The sequence below is a fragment of the Canis lupus genome, chromosome 22 (assembly GCF_048164855.1).
Source record: "Canis lupus baileyi chromosome 22, mCanLup2.hap1, whole genome shotgun sequence".
NCBI lineage: Eukaryota > Metazoa > Chordata > Mammalia > Carnivora > Canidae > Canis > Canis lupus.
Genome location: NC_132859.1, coordinates 50,016,343 through 50,039,246, shown reverse-complemented (window position 1 = coordinate 50,039,246; position 22,904 = coordinate 50,016,343). Strand labels below are relative to the sequence as shown.

Here is a 22,904-nt window from a genome sequence, read left to right as displayed (position 1 = left end):
CTCTCTCATGAATAAATAAATAAAAATTTTTAAAAAAAGATGCAAACTTTTCCATTATTGCTTCTGGATTTTCAGTTACAGGAAAGTTTTCCCTTCTCTCAGATTATTATATTCCCTCCTCTCAGATTCCCTCCTTCATACATATCTTCTTGTAGTTTGTTTAGGCTTCATTTTCACAGCTGGGTCTCTGATCTATTCAGATTTTATTTTTGTGCAGTATGAGAAATGGATTGAACTTCGTTTTCTTCCACATAATGACACCCTTTATATATATGTAATATATATGTAATTATATACATATATAATACATATGCATATACACATATATAACATATCTACATAAACAGAGACACTTCAAAAGTGTTTTCTAAATAATATTCTGAAACCAACTCTAGGCAAACTTTCTCTTGAAAATTAGTTTTAGAAGGAAATAGACATCACACTAAGGGTGCATGAACACAGGAACCACCACATATGGAGGTCGGCATACTGCAGAGTAGCCTTCCCACCCAATGCCAACACGCGTCACTATACCCACACACTGGATCCATGGTCTTATGAGTAACTAGTATAAACAGATGAGGCCATACCAAAAACTCAAGAAAATATACAGCAGCTGACTTGTTGCAACTATCAAAATAAAATTTATTCTGCAAAATAAAGTTAAAAGTACATTGTGCATAATTTAGCAAAGATCAAATACTGTAATAGATTTTTAAGAAAACATTAAGCACCTACTTATTTTTAGGAATTTGAGGATTCTGACCTTCTCTGCTAGCTCAATGTTCACAAAATTACATATTCTATAACCCAAGGGAAAATTTAACTTCTAAAAAGAATTACGACAATATATCTCAAATAAAGCAAAATCAGTTGGTAGGAAAATAAGTTCCACTTGACATTTGGGTACAACTTTTTCCCGAATCACTTGACACATCTGTGGCCAGGAACTCTACTTACTAAGCTGGGACCAAGTTTCCTTTGAAGAAACCTTGCTGTGCAAGTAAAAACTGTCATTTACCCAAGTAAGAGTCGGAGTGTGTCAAAAATACAAAAATATTACCCAAATTATTTGTATACCACTTAAAGGTTTGGAGCTAGCACTCTAAGATACTAACTGAAAAGTACAGGCTACTTTTGTTCTTAGGTAGAGAGATCTGACAACATGTCTTCGCTCTCATGCTACCTTTTGCAGTTACCTAGCTAAAGTGCCAACTGAGACAAACTGTTCACTGGAAAGCTATCTCTTGCACTTCACTCTATCTACCTATTCCTTTGTAGGGAAGACAACGTTGAAAATAGAACAGTTGCTCTTTCTGGCAGTTAATCCACAGTGATTCAATCTTATATTTCCTAACTAGATTTCCTAATTAACCATCTAAAAAACACAATAGTCAAAAACATTAAATCATTATTTGCTCTGGTTCACTGTTTTTATTTACATAACCACCTTTCTCCTAGACAAGCAATGTTAGCAAAACATGAAGCAAAGAAGCCTGGTTAATGACAGTCCTATTCAATTTTCTTTTTTGGAGGGTCTTCTCAGCAGCCAGTTACCACATGGCAACTTTCACAGTTTCAAAGTTTTTCCCCATTTTAAAACAGCAAGAAAGTGTTACACGTGATGGTAGTTATTGTCAAACAGTTCAATCAATCTTATATAGCTCTTATAATACATAGCTTCAAGTATGTATATTATTTAATCAACACAAACCTCAAACACAAAAACAAAACCCAATAACCAAGTGCTATCTCATTTCTGGTGCCATGAGATGCAATAGCACCACCTATTTTTGTATTTTAGTGGTTAAAAATGGAATCCAGTTTTAGCACCCATCTACACAGGAGTTAGAGGTTAATGACAATATATGATAGGCTTACTGGAAGATAGCAGTCTTAATATCCCCTCAGAAGGCAATTTGTTCCTTATGCTGCATCCTGGCTCATGAAAAGAATCTTATTAATGGGGGAAGAAAGGACTAACTTTTAGTTAAGGCTTTTAGGTACTTAAATCACTTAAATACTAATGTCATGTTTCCCTGAAAGTATAGAATTATTTCACATATAAAAGATCTCAAGGAGTTCTGTTGCTGCAGATACATCAGGATGGACCACATTTAAAATGTTGAGCATGGCTTTGTAGCCTTAGACAACAGAGGAAAATCAGAAAAATTAATGCTAGTGATCAATTCCCATCTTTTTAGCCAAAATGCTGTCTCCTCACTCCATTTCAAAAATGAAGTGAAAGATTCTAAACAAGTGATAGCTTTTTACATAAAAACACATGAAACTGTGATTAACTATATCAGTTATTAGACAAGGTAAATACAAGCAAAGAAAATAAAGTGCACCTTTACAGTATATAAAATTATAGACCCAGTAATCATTTTTTAAAATTGGCAATATAGAATGAAATATAAAAAGTACCTGACATAGCAAAGATAGATAGAAATCAAAAAAATTTCTGTTGAAAAATTACAATTTTTCAGTATAGCAGAGGGACAAATAACCTTTTATTAAAGCTAATTAGATTCGGAGACTCTTGAATATTTCAATTTTGTGTAGGAGAAAGGAAAGCCATTCTTCTAGAAGGCACTAACTGGATTAAATGTGCAAGCAGCAACTTCATAAAGAAAATATGTGCGAAGTACAGTAAAGAAGCCTGCCTGGTTCTTTTGTGGTATTCCTCACTCTGCACGGTAGAATGCACAGTATTGCTGAGAAACTATGTCAGTCTGCAGGCTCTCTCTCCCACATTCTCTTCAGCGTGCTCAGTCTACAGTGTCACAGATCTCCTTCACTTTCTGGTTGAAGTCTTCTGGTTGATCTGCATACACATAATGCCCTGCCCCAAGAATGGCCTGGGAAAGGAAAAGGAGTTGGAAGGTCAGTGAGCAAAGGCATTTAGTAAAACACAATGATATAAGCAAAAACACTTAGCAATGAAAGTGAGAACAGCTATAAAGAAATAAAACATAAAACAATGAACAACACTGATTTGTAGTAACTTTCATGTATATCCATCAAATAAACAATCCGAGAATAAAGAGAAGAATCTATTGGGCCTTGCTAAAATCTTATATGCAAAAAACTATTCTAAACTGACTACTAATGACAGGGCCAGCAGATCCAATGAACCAAGTGAGAACACACTGCCTTGTGAGGTGGGAGCTGGTCAGGTGCCACTGGAATGTTCCTCTCCACCTCAGAGATGCCATAGCTCTAGGGACAGGCACGGCCAGTTTAGACATTAAGATGTGTGTGGGACAAGCCCTGTCCCTCATCACAAGTGACATCAGGTCCTGATGCAGGCTGCTGGTCTAACTCAGATCTGAAAGCACAGGGACTAACTGAAATCTCACTGAAGACAAACATAATACAGCAGGCTTCACCTACAACTGAAAACCCAAACTAACCCACACACTTACTATTGTCTTCACGTATGAGTGTGGTCGTAAGGACTGGATGCTGGTGCCAGAATTGCCATCTATGCAGGATCGGGCGCCAAAGATCACTGAAACTGGAATGTCAGGGTGCATTTTACCAATTCGCTGGAGCATTGGTCTTTTTGCCCATCCATAAGGAATAGTCATATTTTTGAATGCTGTCTCACCACTTAAGGAAAAGGAAAACAAAACACATACGATTTCTGTGGAAGAATATGTACTGTACCCCCACCTCCATGAAAACACTCAGACTTAGTTTCTCCCTTCACTTAAGACAAACCTCAGCTTAAACAGAAAATATTAGAAAGTGTAAGAAACAAACCCCACGGAAGATATATGCTTTTAGAAAAACGAGGATGCTTTAAACTCTAGGTAATTAAAAGTTACCCTCTTCTAAATCAAACATGCAACCTTATCATTATTAAATTTCCTGTGGGGGAGAGTTAAAATGTTTTTTTCACTGTAACTTGTTTCAAATGCAGAAGGTAGCTTTTCAACATGTGCATGGCACCAGCTTTTTACCTGTAATACTAAAAAACCAATACCAAGATAAGAAGAAATGCAGATTAAGTATTCTTTGTGTATTTATATTATTTTCTGCATATAAAGAGGTTTTTTTTTTCTTTTTTTTTTACTTATTTATTCATGAGACACACACACACAGAGAAAGAGAGAGAGAGAGAGAGAGAGAGGCAGAGACACAGGCAGAAGGAGAAGCAGGCTCCAGGCAGGGAAGCCCGATGTGGGACTCAATCCCTGGAATCTAAGATCACACTCTGAGCCAAAGGTAGACACTCAACCGGTGAGCCACCCAGGCGTCCCATGTTTCATGTTTATAAAAACCTTTTTAGCTAGAGAGAGACTGTGTCTCCTGGAGACACAGCAAAGAATTCAACTGGGAACGTGGCTGTCATGTAGCAACTAACTAATCCAGAGCCATACTTCTCCAGTACACCCACACATCCAGGAGGCAACATTCCTCTGCCTTCATTATCCTAGGGCCACAGCTACCAGACAATGAGAAACTATCCCTATATCTTAAGAGCCCACCAAATTATTCAACCACCCAATCTTAAACTGTCTGTCATATGCCCCTGCCTTGCCTTTCCTAAAGAGCCCCCCCCAATAAAAGTTCTGGCCTCAGCTTTCTCTTCACTGCTGTTTTCTGCCACTTGACCAAAATCTGGTGCTTCCCTGTTACCCTTTCCTGGCATTCAGTGACCCCCCTCTCTAGGACCTGCGAGTATAATAAACTTTGCTTTCTTGAGCCTCTGTGTTTTCTCTTGTGGCCACACGTGACTGATTATCACACAAAAGAACACAAAACACTTTGCAAACTGCCAAGATAGATCCACTCTGCTGTTACTTCTGTTTCCTTGCAATATTAGGAATAACTCAGAATTGTCTGCTATGAAGAATTAAGTTCAATCACAAGAAAGACAATAAACTACCACTACATAGGCACATGTAATCCTGAAATGGAAGTAAAGAATAAGCACAGAGACCAAGCAAGAAAACAGATGATGTACCTGGGACTGACCACTAAATACTGTTGGAACAAGTCAGTAGAGCATGAAGCCCTAGTACACCAGACCCAGCCTAGTGAGTCATAAAACGTCAAATGTCTTCAGGACCGCAAACTTTTCCAGCCTCCTTCACTCCAGAGAATCTCTAATGTATAGTATTGAAAAGACTAAGACTTTGGCTCCATCCTGATAGCTGCCACAGCCTCGACCCTTTAATAAAGCAGGTGTGCGTGTTCTCTGCCAACGGTGAGGGAAGTTGGCTCTGCCCTGAGTCTTTTGGCTTTGTACCCAAGTCTCAAGCCTGGAAAAGCTGAAGTACCACTTCAAGGTTCTGAAGTGTGGCCTACGGTCCACCTACATAGGAATCATCTGAAGCATTTGTAAAGATGCAGCCCAGAACCACTGAGTTAGTCTTAGGAACAGGGCTCAGGAATCACATTTTGGATAAGCTCCCCCAGTAATTCTGGTACACCATGAAGCATGAGAAGCAGAGCTCTCTGCTTACTACCTGCTAGACCCTCTCCCTGGCAACTCCAGGGTCTTATCTTCCAGGTTCCTTCCAGCTCCCTACTATCTTCAGGCTTTCTCCACTGGTACCATATATCTAATGTTCATAAGTCATATATTTTAAAAAACAGGAAACACCTTTGTTTGGCCCTCTTGCTCCCTGTGGCTTCTGGGCTCACATGCTCTTGCTCTTCCTCCTTCTTTCTCCCCTTTTCTAATCACTGTCAAAACACCTGTAAAGTCCCCCTCCCCCATCTTCCAGGCCTCACTCACTCTTCACTCACTACAGCAGTGCTTCTCATGCTGATCCAGGGTCACTAAAATGTGCTCAGCAAAAGAGGGGTGTAGTCATCATGTGAACTGGAACCATGCTGAATGGCATCTCCCAGACACTTGGGAGACTAAATACCCTTTTGGCACATAGCAAAAGTTTCTAAGAAGATCCACAGTACAGAAAACCATTAACTTTTATTTAATTCAGCAGCCCTTTTTTTTTTTTTTTTTTTTTTTGTAGAACATGCATACTCAGTGTGGAAATGCTGTTTTATTTGAAATTCTTCTTCATCTCTCAACTCTAACCACCTCTCAGAGGTCCAGGACCAAAGCTTCCTCAACTTATCCATAAGCAATTCTGGGGAAGACAGGACCTCCTGCTTCTCAGTCTTTCATTAGCATCCAGTTTGTAACATGTAAAACAATTGTTTTACGTAGTAGGCACTCCATGTATACATGTGTAAATTAAGAAGTACTAGTCAGTTAACTACTAATAAAAATCTCCTAGAGTATTCCCATACACACAAAAGTGTAAAACACTAACAGGGTAAATTTAGAATCCTAATCCTTACCTTGGAGTCTGCACATTACAGTGGTAGATGTACTCTGTCACGGTGTCATCTTCAAACATTGAAGAATACTTCCGTTTGAAATCAGGCCTTAAACGCTGCACTAGACTTAAGCCTACATAACAGAAAACAAATGTTTTAAGTTATAGTTTACTGACAGACTAACAGAAAGGTTTTGTGTTTCTTATAGAATGAGTAAAATTACGTGTATTTAAGTATATATTTTAGGTAGAAACGAGCACAGATCCTAGAAGCTGCTCTCCTCAAGTTCCCTAAGAATTAAAATAAGAGGTAAAGAGTATTGTATATTGCCTTATAGATGCACTTCAGGAGCCCAAAACATACAAGTTAATTTTCTAAGACTTGTCTTTGTAGGCAAATAAATTCTATTAAATATGGCAGGTGAACAGAGCAGTCTGAGTTACCTTAACTTGTATTTCTCCCACAAATTTTAACACATTAGTATTTAAATGAAGTAAACTGGAATACACAAGTCCTTCTGTGGAAAAATAAACCCAGGGTTTCTGCGTAAGACGTTGTCAATCCTCGTGGCTAAGGCCATCCACTTGTGAGGTGAGAGGTAGGGCATCCTTTGCCCAGAGGAAAAAGGATGAAGAGTAGAAGCCTCCATCTGGTCACTATTTTCCCTCTTGGGGCTCCAAGGGCTAGCCAGTTTCCCTTTCTGTTATCACTGCCCATTATTCTAACAAGGTCTAACTTCTTTATTGGTCTTCTTTCCTACCTCTGAAGGAACTGTACAGCTCCATGGAGAATGCTTATGATGCTGATATTCTAGATCATGCCCAACCCCAACCATGCAATAGTGGGAGACAGAGGGTATGGCATGAGAGGGCCCCTCCCAGGTACCCTCCCTCCCCAACCACTATCTCCTAGTTTCTTTTCATACTGTAACTCTTTCCTTAATTATTCCCTGTATAACTGTAATCATGCACAATCAAGACTGTACAGACTGAATGAAGTTCTTAACTAGCCCATCAAAGGAAGACCAGGCACCTAAGAGGAGTGGCTCTACCCAGGAGGGGTGAGGAAGATAGGCTGTCAGAGCACTGAGGGAGTATGGTGTAGTCACCAACCCAATCCATGTGTAGTCCAAGGCTCTCCCTATCCCAAACAGAGGCATGAGAGCAAAGAGGGGCTGGGCCTGGGTAGAGGGTAGGTAGCAGAATCTACTATCCCCTCTGCAGCAGTTATTCCAACTCCCTCCCTACCCCCATGCCTCTCTTCTCATCTAACAGAACCTGACTCTTACCTATCAGTTAGGCAGCAACATGCCCAGGAAAGTGGGCCCCTCACTCCAGCTCCTGGCAACAAGTGATAATTGATCAGCCACACAAATGTATTCTTCTTTGCTAGTGGAAGAACTAGGGGTGCACAGAGACATAAGGAGGCCTGCTGGGGCCTTCCAAGGAAGGCTGTCTTCCCTGATAAAGCATTATGCAGAGAAGACCATTTTCTATTCTCTCCTTTCTTCTTGCTCAGAGTGCTGCTCTGTGGAATGGAGGCTTTTTGCCACAGCAGCCATCAACCACCAAGAGGAAAAAGATCAAGAGAGTCACAGTTGCAGGCACAAACCTCAACATCAATGAGCCAGCTACTAGCTAAATGCTAAAACCACCTGCCTCTAGCCTGCTTGTTAAGGAAATAATGAAAGGTCCTATGGTTTAAACCACTTAGGTGTTCAGCTACTTGCAGCTAAAAGCATTCCTCACTGATACAAAATTATAGGAGGGAAAGTGGAGGTCCAAACCATCACCACTGGTGACAATGAGGGAAGGAAATTCCCCTGGCTTTGGGTGAAGACAGAGGAGCTGAGAATCAAATAAAATTACATCAGAGACTAAACACTGGTAAAATATGACCAGAAATACTAATCAGGAGTCCCTAAAATGTCTGTGGAAAAGGACGATTTTATGTTCTTAACATTCTAACATTATGGGGCAAGAAAGAAATCTGAGGACCTGAGCATATGTACATGTTATCCCCATGGGCAATCAAGTCAGGCTTTGTGATCTGCCAGCAGCATATCATCAACTAGCCAAAGGCTCTCTAATGTCCCCAACAAGTCAACATGCTGCACTTCTCCCCATACCCTGGGCTGACTAACCCCAACGGCAGCATTTCCCACCTTCTCAGTTTTGCTAATTCCAATATTTGCCATATAAAGATTCCTCTTTGAGATTATCCTGGTTTCATTATTTTGATGCATGGACTGTTACTTTTTAGAGGAGGAAAAAAAGGAACTTAGTAATTAAGAGGAGGAGGAGAGAAAGATTCAGTTTGTTTTTTAAGACTCTAACAATGGCCATCAGTAAATACTCCCCTACTACCAATCTAAACATTTTGCTTTCCTAGGATACAGATATAAGCACTCACCAAAGGGTCCTGCAATCCTGAGGCCAGCTAAAGGGTTAAAGGGAGTCAGTGCTGCTCCCAAGGCTCTGATCCACACTGGGATTGGTCTGTCTTGATCAGCAAGGTCTGGTCGCTCAGGAAAACCCCAAGGCTCCACTAAAATGAGATGATTAACCCTGTTGAAGGAAGAACAGATATAATTTCATTTGGCAAACTCACCCTAGGACTCTAAAGAATTAACACAATTTATGAAGCAAAGGCAGCATAAACCACCTTCAAAAACCTTCACATTAAAGAGAAGACTAATGGCTGACCAATTACATCACGTTCTTTTTTTCATCATGTTTTTATTACATGTAAACTTGCAGAATTGGTAGGATCTGAGAGGTGTATGGTAGGAAGAGAGCATCCTTTTTCATATATGTAAATGTGGATAATAAAGGGTGTGTGGAAGGGCACATAACCATGTGGCTACTCTTGAGGAATGGTATTTGTTGTTGTTGAAGCTATACTCCAATGAGAATACAGATCACTGTCCACTCAGAAAAGTCCAATGGTTGCATATAGCACAAGGATGACACTGCAGAAATCACTGAAGATTAATATTACACTTATAAAATAGCTTTGGACACCAACAACAGTTACCCCTGTGAATCAATCATTCTAAAAATATAAGAGGCATTTGCACTTTAGATGGATTCAAAAGGACTTTTAAATGAACTTTCCACAAACACAGAGATAATGTAATAATATGGGCTGAAATTTCCCCTAGTTTGGGATTCTAGATTGGTGAACATGAGCGTATCTACCCTACACACAATATCATGATATACTGACATTAGACTCTGTTCCTAACCCTTTCCTAATTTTCTTCTTTACTGACCAAAGAGACAGAAAATTTCCAAATCTTATATAAAATTGTTTTTGTATCACTAATAGTTTTAATTTTTCCATCTTATGAAAACCTCTTCCTGATGAGGGAAAACCAAAGCTATCAACAATACTTCCATGTGCCTGCATCATGATATCATGTCATACAGATCCTAAATAAGGCATAAAGGTCCTCATGATACAAATGATACTCAACTATAACCAAAAAGGCCAACAAATGCCACCAAAACCTTCTCAAGGATGAACTGACAATGAATGATTCTAAGGTCCCTTTCCTAAGTCATAACTGAAACCAGAACATGAGCACAGATGGCTATTATTCCCAATATAAAATGTTTTATTATTTTTGCCACCACAGATAAGGATGATTTATTAATGAGGCCTTTGCTTTTGACTGCATTTTCTCAAAGAGAAAGCCTTAGAGCACAGACCCAGAGCTCCAAGGGCTCTTGGAGAATACTCAGTCCAGCCTTTCACTTCAAAGATGAGAAGGAAGCTGAGACACACCATGTGGCCTGCTTTAGAACATGTAGAAGTAGGGCTAAAATCCGTTCCCTGACTCCAGCATAATAACCAATGCCAACAAGCCATTGGGTACACAGATCTATCTCCTAAGAACAGGCCAAGCAACACAAGATAACATCTCAGTAAAGGTAAAACTTAACTTTTATAAACTCTAGGCCAGTCCTAACTCTATACTCTAGATTTCAGAACATCGATGAAATGTGGAGAATGTAACTACCAATTTGGGTGGAGATACATGTTAAGTGAGATTTCCATATCCTAAAGAGTGCCTTCTGCTTAAAAGTTTTAGGAGACTATTTTCTCCTAAAATATGGGAAGAGTGATGGAAAGGAATTTGTTTTATTCTTTAATGGCACAGGCCAACTGATATTGATTTCCTCCTAAATTCCTCTTATTACAGTCCACAGTAAGATTTGAGGGAGAGGAAAAGAGGGGAGGGAAAGGCATGTCAGAGGTATCAGTGGAATTAATGAAACAGTCATCTAGTTGAAAGCAGCAGAAATTCCCATTGGAAATAGCTAGTATTATTCACTATTCACTTAGCTCCTAAAGAGAAAAATGAACTCTTTATTAAAAAATACCTTACCCTCAAAGATAATTAAATTTTGTTATGAATTCATTTGGGGATCCTGCCCAGTCTGTTCTATGTTCTTAATGACCGGCTAACCTAAGGGGGTGAGGGGACAAAGGAAAACATGAGAAGGTCAAGTCTCTTCTAGCTAAGTAATTGCTTTGTTTCTGCCTTAGTTTTGGCATGTCTTTAATATGGATCTTCAAACTAGCATCCCTAGATAAAAATATCAGTTAAAAAAATTTTTTTCTTAATGCCGGTTTAACAAACTATGCAAGGTATATATACTAGAAAAGATTTTTTTTTTTTTTTAAAGGGAGTTAACTGACCCAACAATTGTTCTATCTTGTGTCTTCAGCCTAGCATGAAGCTTAGCACATAGTAGATATTCAGTAAACATTTGAAGTATTTTTTTCCAGGTTTCCTTTTGGTCTTTGTCTATAAGAATATACAAATTTTATTTTATTTTATTTTATTTATTTATTTTTTTAGAATATACAAATTTTATAAACTATAATCATAGGAGCACTTGGGTGGCTCAGTTAAACATCTGACTTCAGCTCAGGTCATGATCTCAGGGTCCTGGGATCTAGCCCTGTCAGGCTCCTCATTCAGCAGGGAGTCTGCTTGTCCCTCTACCCCTCCCTTAGCTTATTCTCTCTCATAAATAAAATCTTTTTTTTTTTTTTAAACTATACTATAGAATAACTATACTCATAGAATAAGTCTCATCTTGTTTTTTGATTCTCTAGATGTTGATGATAATTTCCCATGTAACCCTATTTCCATTTTTATCTAAAATTGAGATAAAAAAATGCAATAAGCAATGGCTGCATAAAGGAACTGAATCTGTGTCTTTTCTCTCTGTTAAAGAAACAAAATCCCTGGTTTTCTGCCAGAGGAAGATGATAACTTCTAGGGTATTTCTTATTCGTTTTTTCGTGATCTTTTCATCCAGGTCTCGTGTTATCGTTGTTGCAAATCAGAGTGTGCAGGTGGAAAGAGATTGATGGCTAGGCCTGTTCGGTGAAGGTTAAAACAGTTACTAATGGGGGCCCATCTTAATAGCCCCAAGGAAGCTCTGCTATCCAGTGTCATGGTGGAAAGCCTTTAACTCTGGATTATTGGGATCCCTGGGTGGCGCAGTGGTTTGGCGCCTGCCTTTGGCCCAGGGCGTGATCCTGGAGACCCGGGATCAAATCCCACGTCAGGCTCCCGGTGCATGGAGCCTGCTTCTCCCTCTGCCTGTGTCTCTGCCTCTCTCTCTCTCTCTCTCTCTGTGACTATCATAAATAAATAAAATTAAAAAAAAAAAAAAGATTTAAAAAAAAACCCAAAACTCTGGATTATTAAGATGTGGGATATGAATTGAAAGTTTAAGACCAGTGAATAAGTAGTACAATATTCGCTGGCAAAACAAGCAAAAATTCTGAGTGCATTCATATTCTCAACTCATCTGATAGGAATAGACAATGATTAAGCCATTAATCTTTTTCTTAAAGACGGTAAATGTTCGAATTCTAACTGATATTTTGCTTATTTCGGAGATGTTGGAGATCTTTGTTTTTCAGTCATTTTAAATCATTTTTGAAATATTGTTCAGTGATTATATAACACATAAAAACAACTGGTACTATGAAAATAAACTCAGTTAATGTAAAAGATTCAGTATCAGTAAGCTTATTTAGCTTTGCAGATATGTGTTGTATCTAAACCATTCAAAAGCCGATTTTATCCTGCTGCAATTCAATCTTGAATAATTTCATTATAATTTTGGAAGAATTAATTTTTCCAGAAAAAATAAAATTATTCCTGGCTGTTTATTTTCTTTCAATAAAATATTTAAAAACCTAAAAAAAAAAAATAGTTCAGTCTGGATTTTTCTGGCCCTCCAGATGACAGTAGAACATCACTGTTATTTCTTTTTTTTTTTTTTTTAATTTTTATTTATTCATGATAGGCACACAGTGAGAGAGAGAGAGGCAGAGACACAGGCAGAGGGAGAAGCAGGCTCCATGCACCAGGAGCCTGACGTGGGATTCGATCCCGGATCTCCAGGATCGCGCCCTGGGCCAAAGGCAGGCGCCAAACCGCTGCGCCACCCAGGGATCCCCTGTTATTTCTTATATAGTAAAATCTACTTAAGAGTCAGGGTCAGTCTGTGGTCTTTTTTTTTTTTTTTTTTTTTTTTTAAGATTTTATTTATTGAGAGAGAGAGAGAGAGGGACCACCCACACAAGAAGAGGGGAGAGGAAAGGCAGAGGGGGAGGGAGAAACACACTCCTCACCAAGCAGGAAGCTCAAAGTGGGGTTGAGCCAGAACCCTGGGATCATGACCTGAGCTGAAGGCACTTAACTGAATGAGCCACCCAGGTGCCCTTGTGGTCTTGTGGTCTTTTTAATTGTATAATTTGGAATAGAAAAATATGTAACAGGCATGAGTATCATTCCATGAAACTTTTATTTCAGACACATACATATATAATTCTGAGGAGTTACAATCCAAAAAGTTTGAAAATAATTTTTAAAAATATTTTATTTATTTATTCATGAGAGACACACAGAGAGAAGCAGAGACACAGGCAGAGAGAGAAGCAGGCTCCATGCAGGGAGCCCGATGTGGGACTTGATCCCAGAATTGCAGGATCATGCCCTGAGCTGAAGACAGACGCTCAACCGCTGAGACACCTAGGTGTCCCAAAAACAATTTTTTAAAAGCTCTGCAGAATTGTCTGAACTGGAATTACATATCATCTGCATCTCTACATGTAAAAGGCCTCAGAAAATAACTGTTGTTTATTTTTGGTTGTAAGACTTATTCAAAAGATAGACCATCCAGAGCACTTAAGCTGTGGCTTCGAATAATAAATGTCCAGTAAATGTTAGCTACTGATAGTAGCAAAACTAGGAAGACTATTAGAGAAGACTTTTTTCAGGGAGCACAGGAAGACGATGGCTAGAACCATGTGAGCAATGAGTAATTTAACTTTTATTCTTCAGGAAAGCATGATCAGTCAGGTTTTGGCTCACAGGTTATTATAGCGTTGCACCAGATGAAGTTCCCAGGTGATCTTCTCACCAACTCTTCTAGTAAAAAGATTATCTCATCTGATAGAAGTTCTTTGGTTTAAAGAAACCGAAGTTCTTTGTTTTTGTTTTTTTTTTTTTTTTTTTTTTTATGATAGTCACAGAGAGAGAGAGGGAGAAACAGGCTCCATGCACTGGGAGCCCGACGCGGGATTCGATCCTGGGTCTCCAGGATCGCGCCCTGGGCCAAAGGCAGGCGCTAAACCACTGCGCCACCCAGGGATCCCAGTTCTTTGGTTTAAATCTAAATATTACAGTAATCTAGAACTAAGCTTCTAATATTCCATAAAGGACAGCATGATGCAATTGTTAGTTCATATCCTGGAGTGAGGAATGGGTCTAGCCAGACAGCACAGGTGAATCATCCTATCAGACATCTTTGTCAAGAATCAAGAGACTGATTCAAACTACAGGAAAAACAAAGAACTGGCAGAGCAGGAATAAGAAAACAGCCCATCAGTTTCCAAACATTTAAAGAGGCATTCTTCTTCAGTTTAGTCATCAGAGTAGGTCTTGAATTTGAAGAGGGTGAGCAGATTACAGCCTAAAGGGCAAAGCAGTGGATAACATCTGCTCGAACAGGCTGGGATAGCTGAGTCTGAATGCTCACTAAGTATATTATATACACCTGACTTTCATGAGCTTTAAGGTCAACCACCAGCCAGAAATAATACAACAGAAGAACAATCAGATCCAGAACCAAAATGCAAAAGGGAATCTACAGGACCCACTTACAGAACAAGGAAAAGGAACAGGAAGAACTCCAGTCGGCGTACAAACAAGGCATTCTCAAAGTGAAGTTCGCCCCAGGTATTTCCCTGTAGGCTCCAAGCCCCTGCGGGGAGAATGCGAATGCAACAGACACAGAGAACAACAAATTAAAGATCTCCAACTTCAGGTCAAGTAGAGCAGCCTTTCTTCTCAAGACAGGCTGACAGGAAATGCTCCACCCAGCTCTGTACAGTCAGGAACCAGAGCCAGGCAAGGTTGCAAGGTCAGATGATCTGAAAGTCATTTAGTGCAGAAGTAGAGACCAGTTGCAACCTCTTCTATTGTATTTTTTCTCTCTGCTAAACACTCTCTAGGTTAATACAACTTTTTACAGTCTCTTTTTACTTAGTTTATAACAAGCTGTTTATGATGTCCTGAACAGTAGGGGCCAGAAGGAAAGGAAAATTAACAGCAAAAAGCGAGTGCGCAGACAAAAGGAAAGAGAGGACATGTTTGGCTATTACTGCTGGCTTACTTTACTCTCTCCCCATGCCCACCTTAAGGGGATCAGACACAGCTTGATGAAGGTTTAGTAGAATGGCAGCCCACAACACCTCATTTCACAAGTGGCCCTAGATTGTGACACCACCATGGCATCTCTAAGTATTATACATCATGGTAAGAGAACAAAGAGAAAGGAAGGTCATTCGGGGGGATGAAACATGGGAGTGGGGCTAGGACCCAACTACAAACCAGTTCATAACTTCTCTGCTCACCAGTCACATGGCCTTTCCTGAATAGTCCACATGTCCACCTAGCAATTTCTGTCCCCACTGCCTAGAATGCTCTCCTGCTACTCCACTTGGGGACTCAACCTCAGCTTACATTGCACTTCTTTAAGATACCACAATGGGCCAGGTTCTCATCAAGAGTTCTCACAGACCTGCCCACTCCCTTTTACAACCCTTAGCAGCTTCCTGCTCCTTACGTGGTTGTGTCTCTTCCCCAGCACACCTTAAGCCTTCTAAATACATAGGCACTCAACATTCTGTAAACACAACCAACCTGCTGGAATATAATGTTAGAGTATTTCAGTCATCACCAATATTTTTTTTAAAGATTTATTTATTCATGATAGACAGAGAGAGAGAGAGACAGAGAGACAGACACACAAGAGGAGGGAGAAGCAGGCTGCATGCCGGGAGCCCGATGTGGGACTCGATTCTGGAACTCCAGGATCACGCCCTGGGCCAAAGGCAGGTGCTAAACCACTGAGCCATCCAGGGATCCCCCATCACCAATATTTCAATGGAGGAATCATCCAGGTGCTTTTACATAAAGCACCACAACAGATGAATGCTCAGTTTCCAAAATTGGGAAAATACGTGATCACTGCCACAAAGTAGGCCATGGAACAGCTTCCATGGACAGAAGCACTCTGCTGCTCATAGAGTTGAAGCACTGGACTGACATAATGTACCAAAAATCAGAAAATAAATGGATTGGGTTTTATCTGTTCTCTAGCAAAAGAATGCTTTCTAAACCAGTACATTAAACCAGTAAACTTGGCATTTTCATTCTTCTTCTCAAGCTGTCCTATAAAAATAAACAAGGGAAAGGGGTGCCTGGGTGGCTTAGTTAAGCCTCTGACTCTCGAGTTTGGTTCAGGTCATGATCTCCAGGGCGTGAGATGGAGCCTCATGTCAAGCTCTGCACTCAGCAGGGAGTCTACTTGAGGTTCTCTCTCCCTCTGCCCCTCCCCTTGCTCCCGTGTGCTCTTTTATGCTCTCTTAAATAAATAAATAAATCCTAAAACAAAACAAAACAAAAACACACATACAAGGAATAAAAGAGTGGGACTGCCCATAAAAGATGAGAATAGACATAGCTTTTTACTGAGACAAGTAAAACATGTTATCTTTGTGTTTTTTTCCTAAATAGAAATAGAATAGAAATAGAATTTAAGGAGAATTACAGAATTAAGGAGAAACTATTTTACTTCAGAAAGAAAAAGGAAAGATTATATTTGTTAAACTTGAGGAGATGAAGAAAAAAGTAATTCTCCCAAAGTCTATTAGGAGAAAAAAAAAGAGAGACCAGGAAAGATGCACTGTGAATGAGAGAAATCAAATGAATCTAATTTGATCTCTATTAGACCATTTTTTCCCCTCTTCTCATCCCCTTCCCTGCAAAATCTTTCTGAAAAGCTAAGATTTATTTTAATCTCATGACAGCATAATAAAAACAGACAATATAATAAAAATGTGTGCAGGAGCAGGAATTATATGGGAAATGTCTGAATCTCTCTCTCATTTTTGTTGTAAACCTAAAACTATTCTAAAAAAAATTAAAATCTTTTTAAAAAGCTGAATCAAGTAAGCTATGTAAGAGACATTTAGAGTAGGTAGCTCCTTTCTCACTTAAAACTGTTAACTGAGGCATACTGAAAATTTTAAGAATTTGAGTAGAAATCAATTAGAATGTGGCAGTGTCAAACCTGAGTAGTTAGGTGGGAGGAGCTGGGTAAATAAACTTATATAGAGAAGGTGTAGAAGCAAAGAAAGGAAATTATCTGTTTGGCTGTAGCTTAAACTCTAGCTGGCTATGTGATTGATGTTCTTCAGTTTTAATTTCATAACCTTGAGGCACTTAAAGGCTTAGATTTTGTTCATGTAGACCACAAGAGCATTAGAACCACCTTACTCTGATGGCTGCCTTGTTTCATTTAACACTTGGCACCCACTATGTGTCAACCAAAGTGGTATGACTGAATTTCATACATGATTTGGTGTATCTAAATTTCCGAAGAACCTCACTATTTTGAAATTAACTTGTGTTTAATAATGTAAGTTATGCAATTAAGAACAGAATTAAGAATAGAAGCTTGAATATCCAACATGGTCTACACACAGTTCTACTCACATATTGGGCAGTAATTGGCCAAATTTTTTTTTTTTTAAGATTTTATTTATTCATGAGAGACAGAGAGAGAGAGGGGCACAGATCTAGGCAGAGGGAAAAGGAGGCTCCCCTCAGGTAGTCCGATGTGGACCTTGATCCCTGTGAACTCCAGGATCACGCCCTGAGCTGAAAGCAGAGCTCAACCACGGAGTCATCCAGGCATCCCAGCAATTGGCCAATTTAAACATGCTAATTATTTCAAGCATTCTCATATTCATCTATTACTAACACTTAGTGATTCTTGGTCCTGACACAGTACTTTGGTTTTATTTCTAGCATTAGGCGTTAAGCATTCAAAAATCATTTTCTAAAACACAGTCCAATGCAGGGATCACTGGCTTTGTGTTAGATACTTGTTCTGCCCACCATGTCATCCAGACTATGTTGCTATTCTCTTTCATAGATGGTTTTAAAGTGCTCATTCTCTTCTGAATCGCTGATTTCTTCAGAGCACTTCGCAACTGCAAATGAAAATCTCACCAACTGGGGGGATCCCTGGGTGGCTCAGTGGTTTCACGCCTGCCTTTGGCCCAAGGCGTGATCCTGGAGTCCCGGGATCGAGTCCCGCGTCGGGCTCCTGGCATGGAGCCTGCTTCTCCCTCTCTTCTGCCTGTGTCTCTGCCTCTCTCTCTCTATCATCAATAAATAAGAAATAAGTTTAAAAAAAAAATCTCACCAACTGACCTAAATAACAGATAGCCATGAAGAGTCAGAACTCTAAGACTTAAGGGTTTCACCACCAGAGTATACCCCACATAGTCCCATATCATGCTGCCAAGGAATAAATACAAGATAGACATAATAAACTTCTGATAAGAACCAAATGAAGCTCAACCTCCCCGCAATAGCCCTGTTGTCTTATACCAGAAAAGTATCCATTTCCTTCTTTTACTTTGCATTGAGAGTAGGACACAATAAAAGAAAGTAAACCTCAAAAGCCAACTAGAAAAACAAAATTTGGATTTCTTTTGAAAGAAGGGGTCTGCCAACCGACAAGACTACAACCATCTACCACAAACAGGACTACAGACTCTCCAAAAAAACCAGTGTTAATGCTGAAGTTGAGATAAAGAATCTGGAGGAAAAAAGTCGACTGTTCAAGAGGAAGAAAACCTCAGGGCTGCTGCTCTATACTTCAAATTCTGTGTCTACAGCACACCTGAAGTAATGCAATGAGACAGCTTCACAGGTACATGCATGCAGTCTGAAAATAACCATCATCCCATGTCTCGTTCAGAGACCTCCATATCAAAGTTGGTTGCAATTGTGGATTTAAAACTTAGTTCAATGGAAAAATATATTGGCAACATAAAATATTAGTTTTTTGTTTCTTTCCAAAATCAAAGTAAAATAATAATAATAATGTTTTTATTTTCTTAGCACTCCAATGTGACCTCCACTCAGAGATGAAACAAATAATAGGATATAGCATGAGAAAATAAAGATAGGAGATGCTACAAGATTCTGAGGCAAAAGTTCTGAAGTTATTAATTCAATTACTCTGAAAAATAATTCTGTAACTATAAAGGAAGGGCACAGTATAATAAAAACCCTGCCAGATACATCTTGCAGATATATTTTTTTGTACTTTACAGGTGAGAAAACTAAAGCCTCAAGGTTGAGGGATTTGCTCTCAACCAAAAGAATAGCACTGGCACTGAGGACTTGTAATTTCTCACCTCTGGGTTCATATTACAGTTTATTACAACCTGGAAAAGGTTAGAAAAGCACTGCTCAATCCATAGGTCTAATGAGAACAATAACAATAAATAATACCATCAAAAAGTTTTTACTTGTGGTTTAAACCATAGACATTCTAAGTTAGGCAAATAGAAAGTCTTTTCTCAAGCCTTCTACCAATATGTAGGGAAAACCCTAACATCATTATTTCAGCTACTAAATTGGCCATCGGGAACCCTGGGTGGTGCAGCGGGTTTAGCGCCTGCCTTTGGCCCAGGGCGCGATCCTGGAGATCCAGGATCGAATCCCACGTCGGGCTCCCGGTGCATGGAGCCTGCTTCTCCCTCTGCCTGTGTCTCTGCCTCTCTCTCTCTCTCTCTGTGACTATCATAAATAAAAAAAAAAAAAAAAAAAAAAGTCTAAATCGGCCATCGGATGTGGCGATTCGGTCCCCTTTAAGAGAAACTGTCTTATAAGGCTCAGATACCAACAACCATCAAAGACAGGAACTAGAGACTAGTATTTGGGTGCCTCTCTTCGGTCAGCATCACTTACCTTGATGGGTACTTAAGTGAATAAGCAGCAGCCAAGAACCCACCCAAGTTGTGTCCAAGCAAGATCACTTTGTCCAGTCCTAGGGCACATCTCCACTCTTCAATGGATTCCACAAACTGATTCTCTACTTCTTCTGCATCACTGTCAAACCTGGGCCTACTACTTCGTCCAAAGCCCAAGAGGTCAAAAGCATAGACAGGTCTATCGGTGCAAAGATCTCCAAAATTCAGTGCCCAGAGTCCAAGACCTCCTCCAAAACCATGGAGGAGGACAAGTGGAGTCTTATTTGAAATGTTGTGAGAGAACTTCAGTGTCCATATTTTATTTCCATTAGATATAAGAACAGGTTCTTTTTTGTATGTGCAGGGGACACCTAATGAAAACATAAAAAAAGAAATTTTGCTTAGCTTCACTACTTCTGAGGAGTATTCTCAGAGCAATCAGAAATTAACAATCCAGAAACTATCTGATATCCATTTATATGATTTTAGCCTTTATTATGCCATCCTAAAAAAAGCATATGTCTTATTGAAGCAAGTAATTCTCAATTACTGTATATTACATCTCAGTAGGAAGTTCTATTGCACTTAAGTTTCAAGGTCTTTTGGCAAGTCATGTTAATTCTTTGGACTTCCTTTCACATCTATCAAATGAGAATCTTACATCCTTAGAACGGGAGAGGAGCTTAGTGTTCACTGGACCCATTATTTGGAGATCTCTAACTGTGCAGACAATAAAACAATACCTTGAATTTGTCTAACACTTGAATATTAATCATTGAAGACTGAAGTCAGACTCAAAAGAAACATTTTTCCTTAAAAAGTAACCATGAATTTAGGGAAGGACTAGCAGTACCTGTACTGAACACATAACTGAAATCTTAAATTACTTCAAAGTGTAGTAGAAAAGAGAGAGTAGAGTATGGCAGGAAGCCCTGGCATGAGGTACCAGGTAGTGTGGGTTTAAGTCCAATAATCTCCCTAGTATTTGGGTGCCTCTCTTTGTATTTCCCTGGGAAATACAAAGAATCACAATTTTGTAGATAAAAACTTTTACTTGCCTTCAGTGCGGTGGGACTCAATACTTTAAATCTCCCCCAAGTTGACTAAAGATGAAACCAGTTTGAAATTCCTTTACATTAAATTATCAACTGAATAGTGATACTTCATATATACCACTTAATTATTTGCACATATTCATCTGCAGAGGACAAACACTGGAGAACTGGGAGTTTCTGCCCTTTAACCAAAGAAATAATCTTGAGTTTTGTAACACATAGTAGCAGCAAAGAGGAAACCCAGAATTCATTCAGATTACTAACAGAGCCCATGCGTCCAAATGGGGAAAAATGCTACCAGTTTAGAAAGATGATCCAGCAATAGAACCAAACCAAACCACAGCAGCATTCTTTTTTTTTTTTTTTTTAAGATTTTATTTATTTATTCATGAGAGACACAGAGAAGCAGAGACACAAGCAGAGAGAGAAGCAGGCTCCCCAAAGGGAGCCCGATACGGAACTCCATCCCAGAACTCCTGGATCATGCCGGAGCCGAAGACAAACACTCAACTGCTGAGCCACCCAGGCATCCCAGCAGCATTCTGAACATAGATTTCTGCATATTCCCAAAAAACCATCTGTAATCTCTATTAGATAACTCACCCCACTATATATCACAGGTCACTTGCTTTCATATCTGATACTGAAATGAAGGCCAATTCTCATTCCTATTTGCATCCCTAGAGTCTAGCAGTAGGCAATCAGTATGTTTGTTAAATGCATAAACTGGGCATCTAGCACTCTTTTCTATCTCCTAACAAGAATTTTTTTTATTTTAGTAAACCACAAAGTCAACTTTTCCAGCTTTTATAGAGAACAAGATTACCCAAGTACACAGATTGAGTAGAAATTTATTTTCATGCTAAAAATGCATGTAATTTGGCTAACTGTCCCTTCCTATGGATATATCCAGTTACAGTCACTTACTCCTGGGTCATTAAAATGCACAAACAAGAAAATTCATCGGTGTAAAGAGAATTAAAAGCAAGCAAAGGCAAACATCACACATACATCCACAATAATCATATATGTGAATTGCCCCTCTTAATCCACCCCTAAACTGTATCAGAACAAAATTATATAATAAGCGCCATTGCTTAAAAGTATACCTAGAGATATCAGGACTGCCCTGACAGTACAGGTTTGGATAAATTACAGTGCTCATAAGAATTTTTAAAAAGGTTTGCACACCACTGTAACACAGAATTAAGAAATTCTAAGAAACTGGAACCAGAAGTAACTCTAAAGATCATCCTACCCGGTACTTCATTTTATAGATAACAAATGGGAAACTGAGAAAGGGACTTACCCAAGACCTGACACCACCTGACTGTAGGATCTGGGCCTGGACTAGGTCACCTTGTTCTAGTATGCACTCCACTACACAAGGCTACCAGTTCTGGACCATCTAGAATCTGTGATCAGATTGTAGTCAGGGGTCTTTGGGGAGTCCCTGAGACCCTTTCAGGAGGTCCATGAGGTCAAAACTATTTTCATCACAAAACTAAGACACCTTTTCTTTCTCATTCTTTGATGGGTATGCAGCAGTTTTCCAGAGATCATATAGATGTGATTACCAGCAGGCTGAATCCAGAAGCAGATAAGAATCCAGCTATCTTATATTAAGTCAGACATTAAAAGGATTTACAAACAATACTACTTTCTCACTACATTTCTGTTTGGAAAACAGTTATTTTTAGAAAACATGTTATTTATTTTAACCTATAATGAGTTTCTATTATTTTGAAATGAATAAATTAACATATTTTAAGTAATTCTGTTTTAATTTCTAATTGGTAAATACTGATGGTTATAACTGATAAACAGAGCTCCTTAAGGCTATTACTAATTTAAGAGTATAACACGGACACAAGACCAAAAGTTTGAGAACCCCTGCCTCCCAACATTTCTATGTTTGTTGACACCATGCAAAAGGGAAAAAGTACTTTTGCCAACACGTTAACACACTACAGAATCTTATCTCCAGTTTCTGGGCAGTGTGATCTATTAGATCTATTTTAGCAAACAGCTCAGTTAACTTACAAAAAGAAAACCTTACATTTTAAAATTTTCTCTTCAGCTTCTTTAAGGTGTGATGTAGACGTAGGGCACCACGTGGGAAGCCAACCAGTTAGCCATCCTGACCTAGAGCATCAAAAAGAAAATACAAAG

At 39.2% G+C, this 22,904-nt stretch overlaps 1 protein-coding gene across 1 annotated transcript in view; it reads right to left on the bottom strand.

The window, feature by feature from the left end:
• Window positions 1-617: 617 nt before the first annotated feature.
• ABHD5 (abhydrolase domain containing 5, lysophosphatidic acid acyltransferase) overlaps window positions 618-22,904 on the bottom strand; it is a 34,402-nt gene continuing 12,115 nt past the window's right edge. Inside the window, exons 2-7 of the mRNA XM_072793565.1 lie at window positions 22,792-22,877; window positions 19,676-20,048; window positions 8,716-8,870; window positions 6,325-6,436; window positions 3,429-3,615; window positions 618-2,861 (exon numbers count right to left, since the gene is read on the bottom strand). Coding sequence (XP_072649666.1) covers window positions 2,772-2,861; window positions 3,429-3,615; window positions 6,325-6,436; window positions 8,716-8,870; window positions 19,676-20,048; window positions 22,792-22,877 — 1,003 coding nt within the window. The 3' untranslated portion in view covers window positions 618-2,771. The remainder of the gene's footprint in view (window positions 2,862-3,428; window positions 3,616-6,324; window positions 6,437-8,715; window positions 8,871-19,675; window positions 20,049-22,791; window positions 22,878-22,904) is intronic.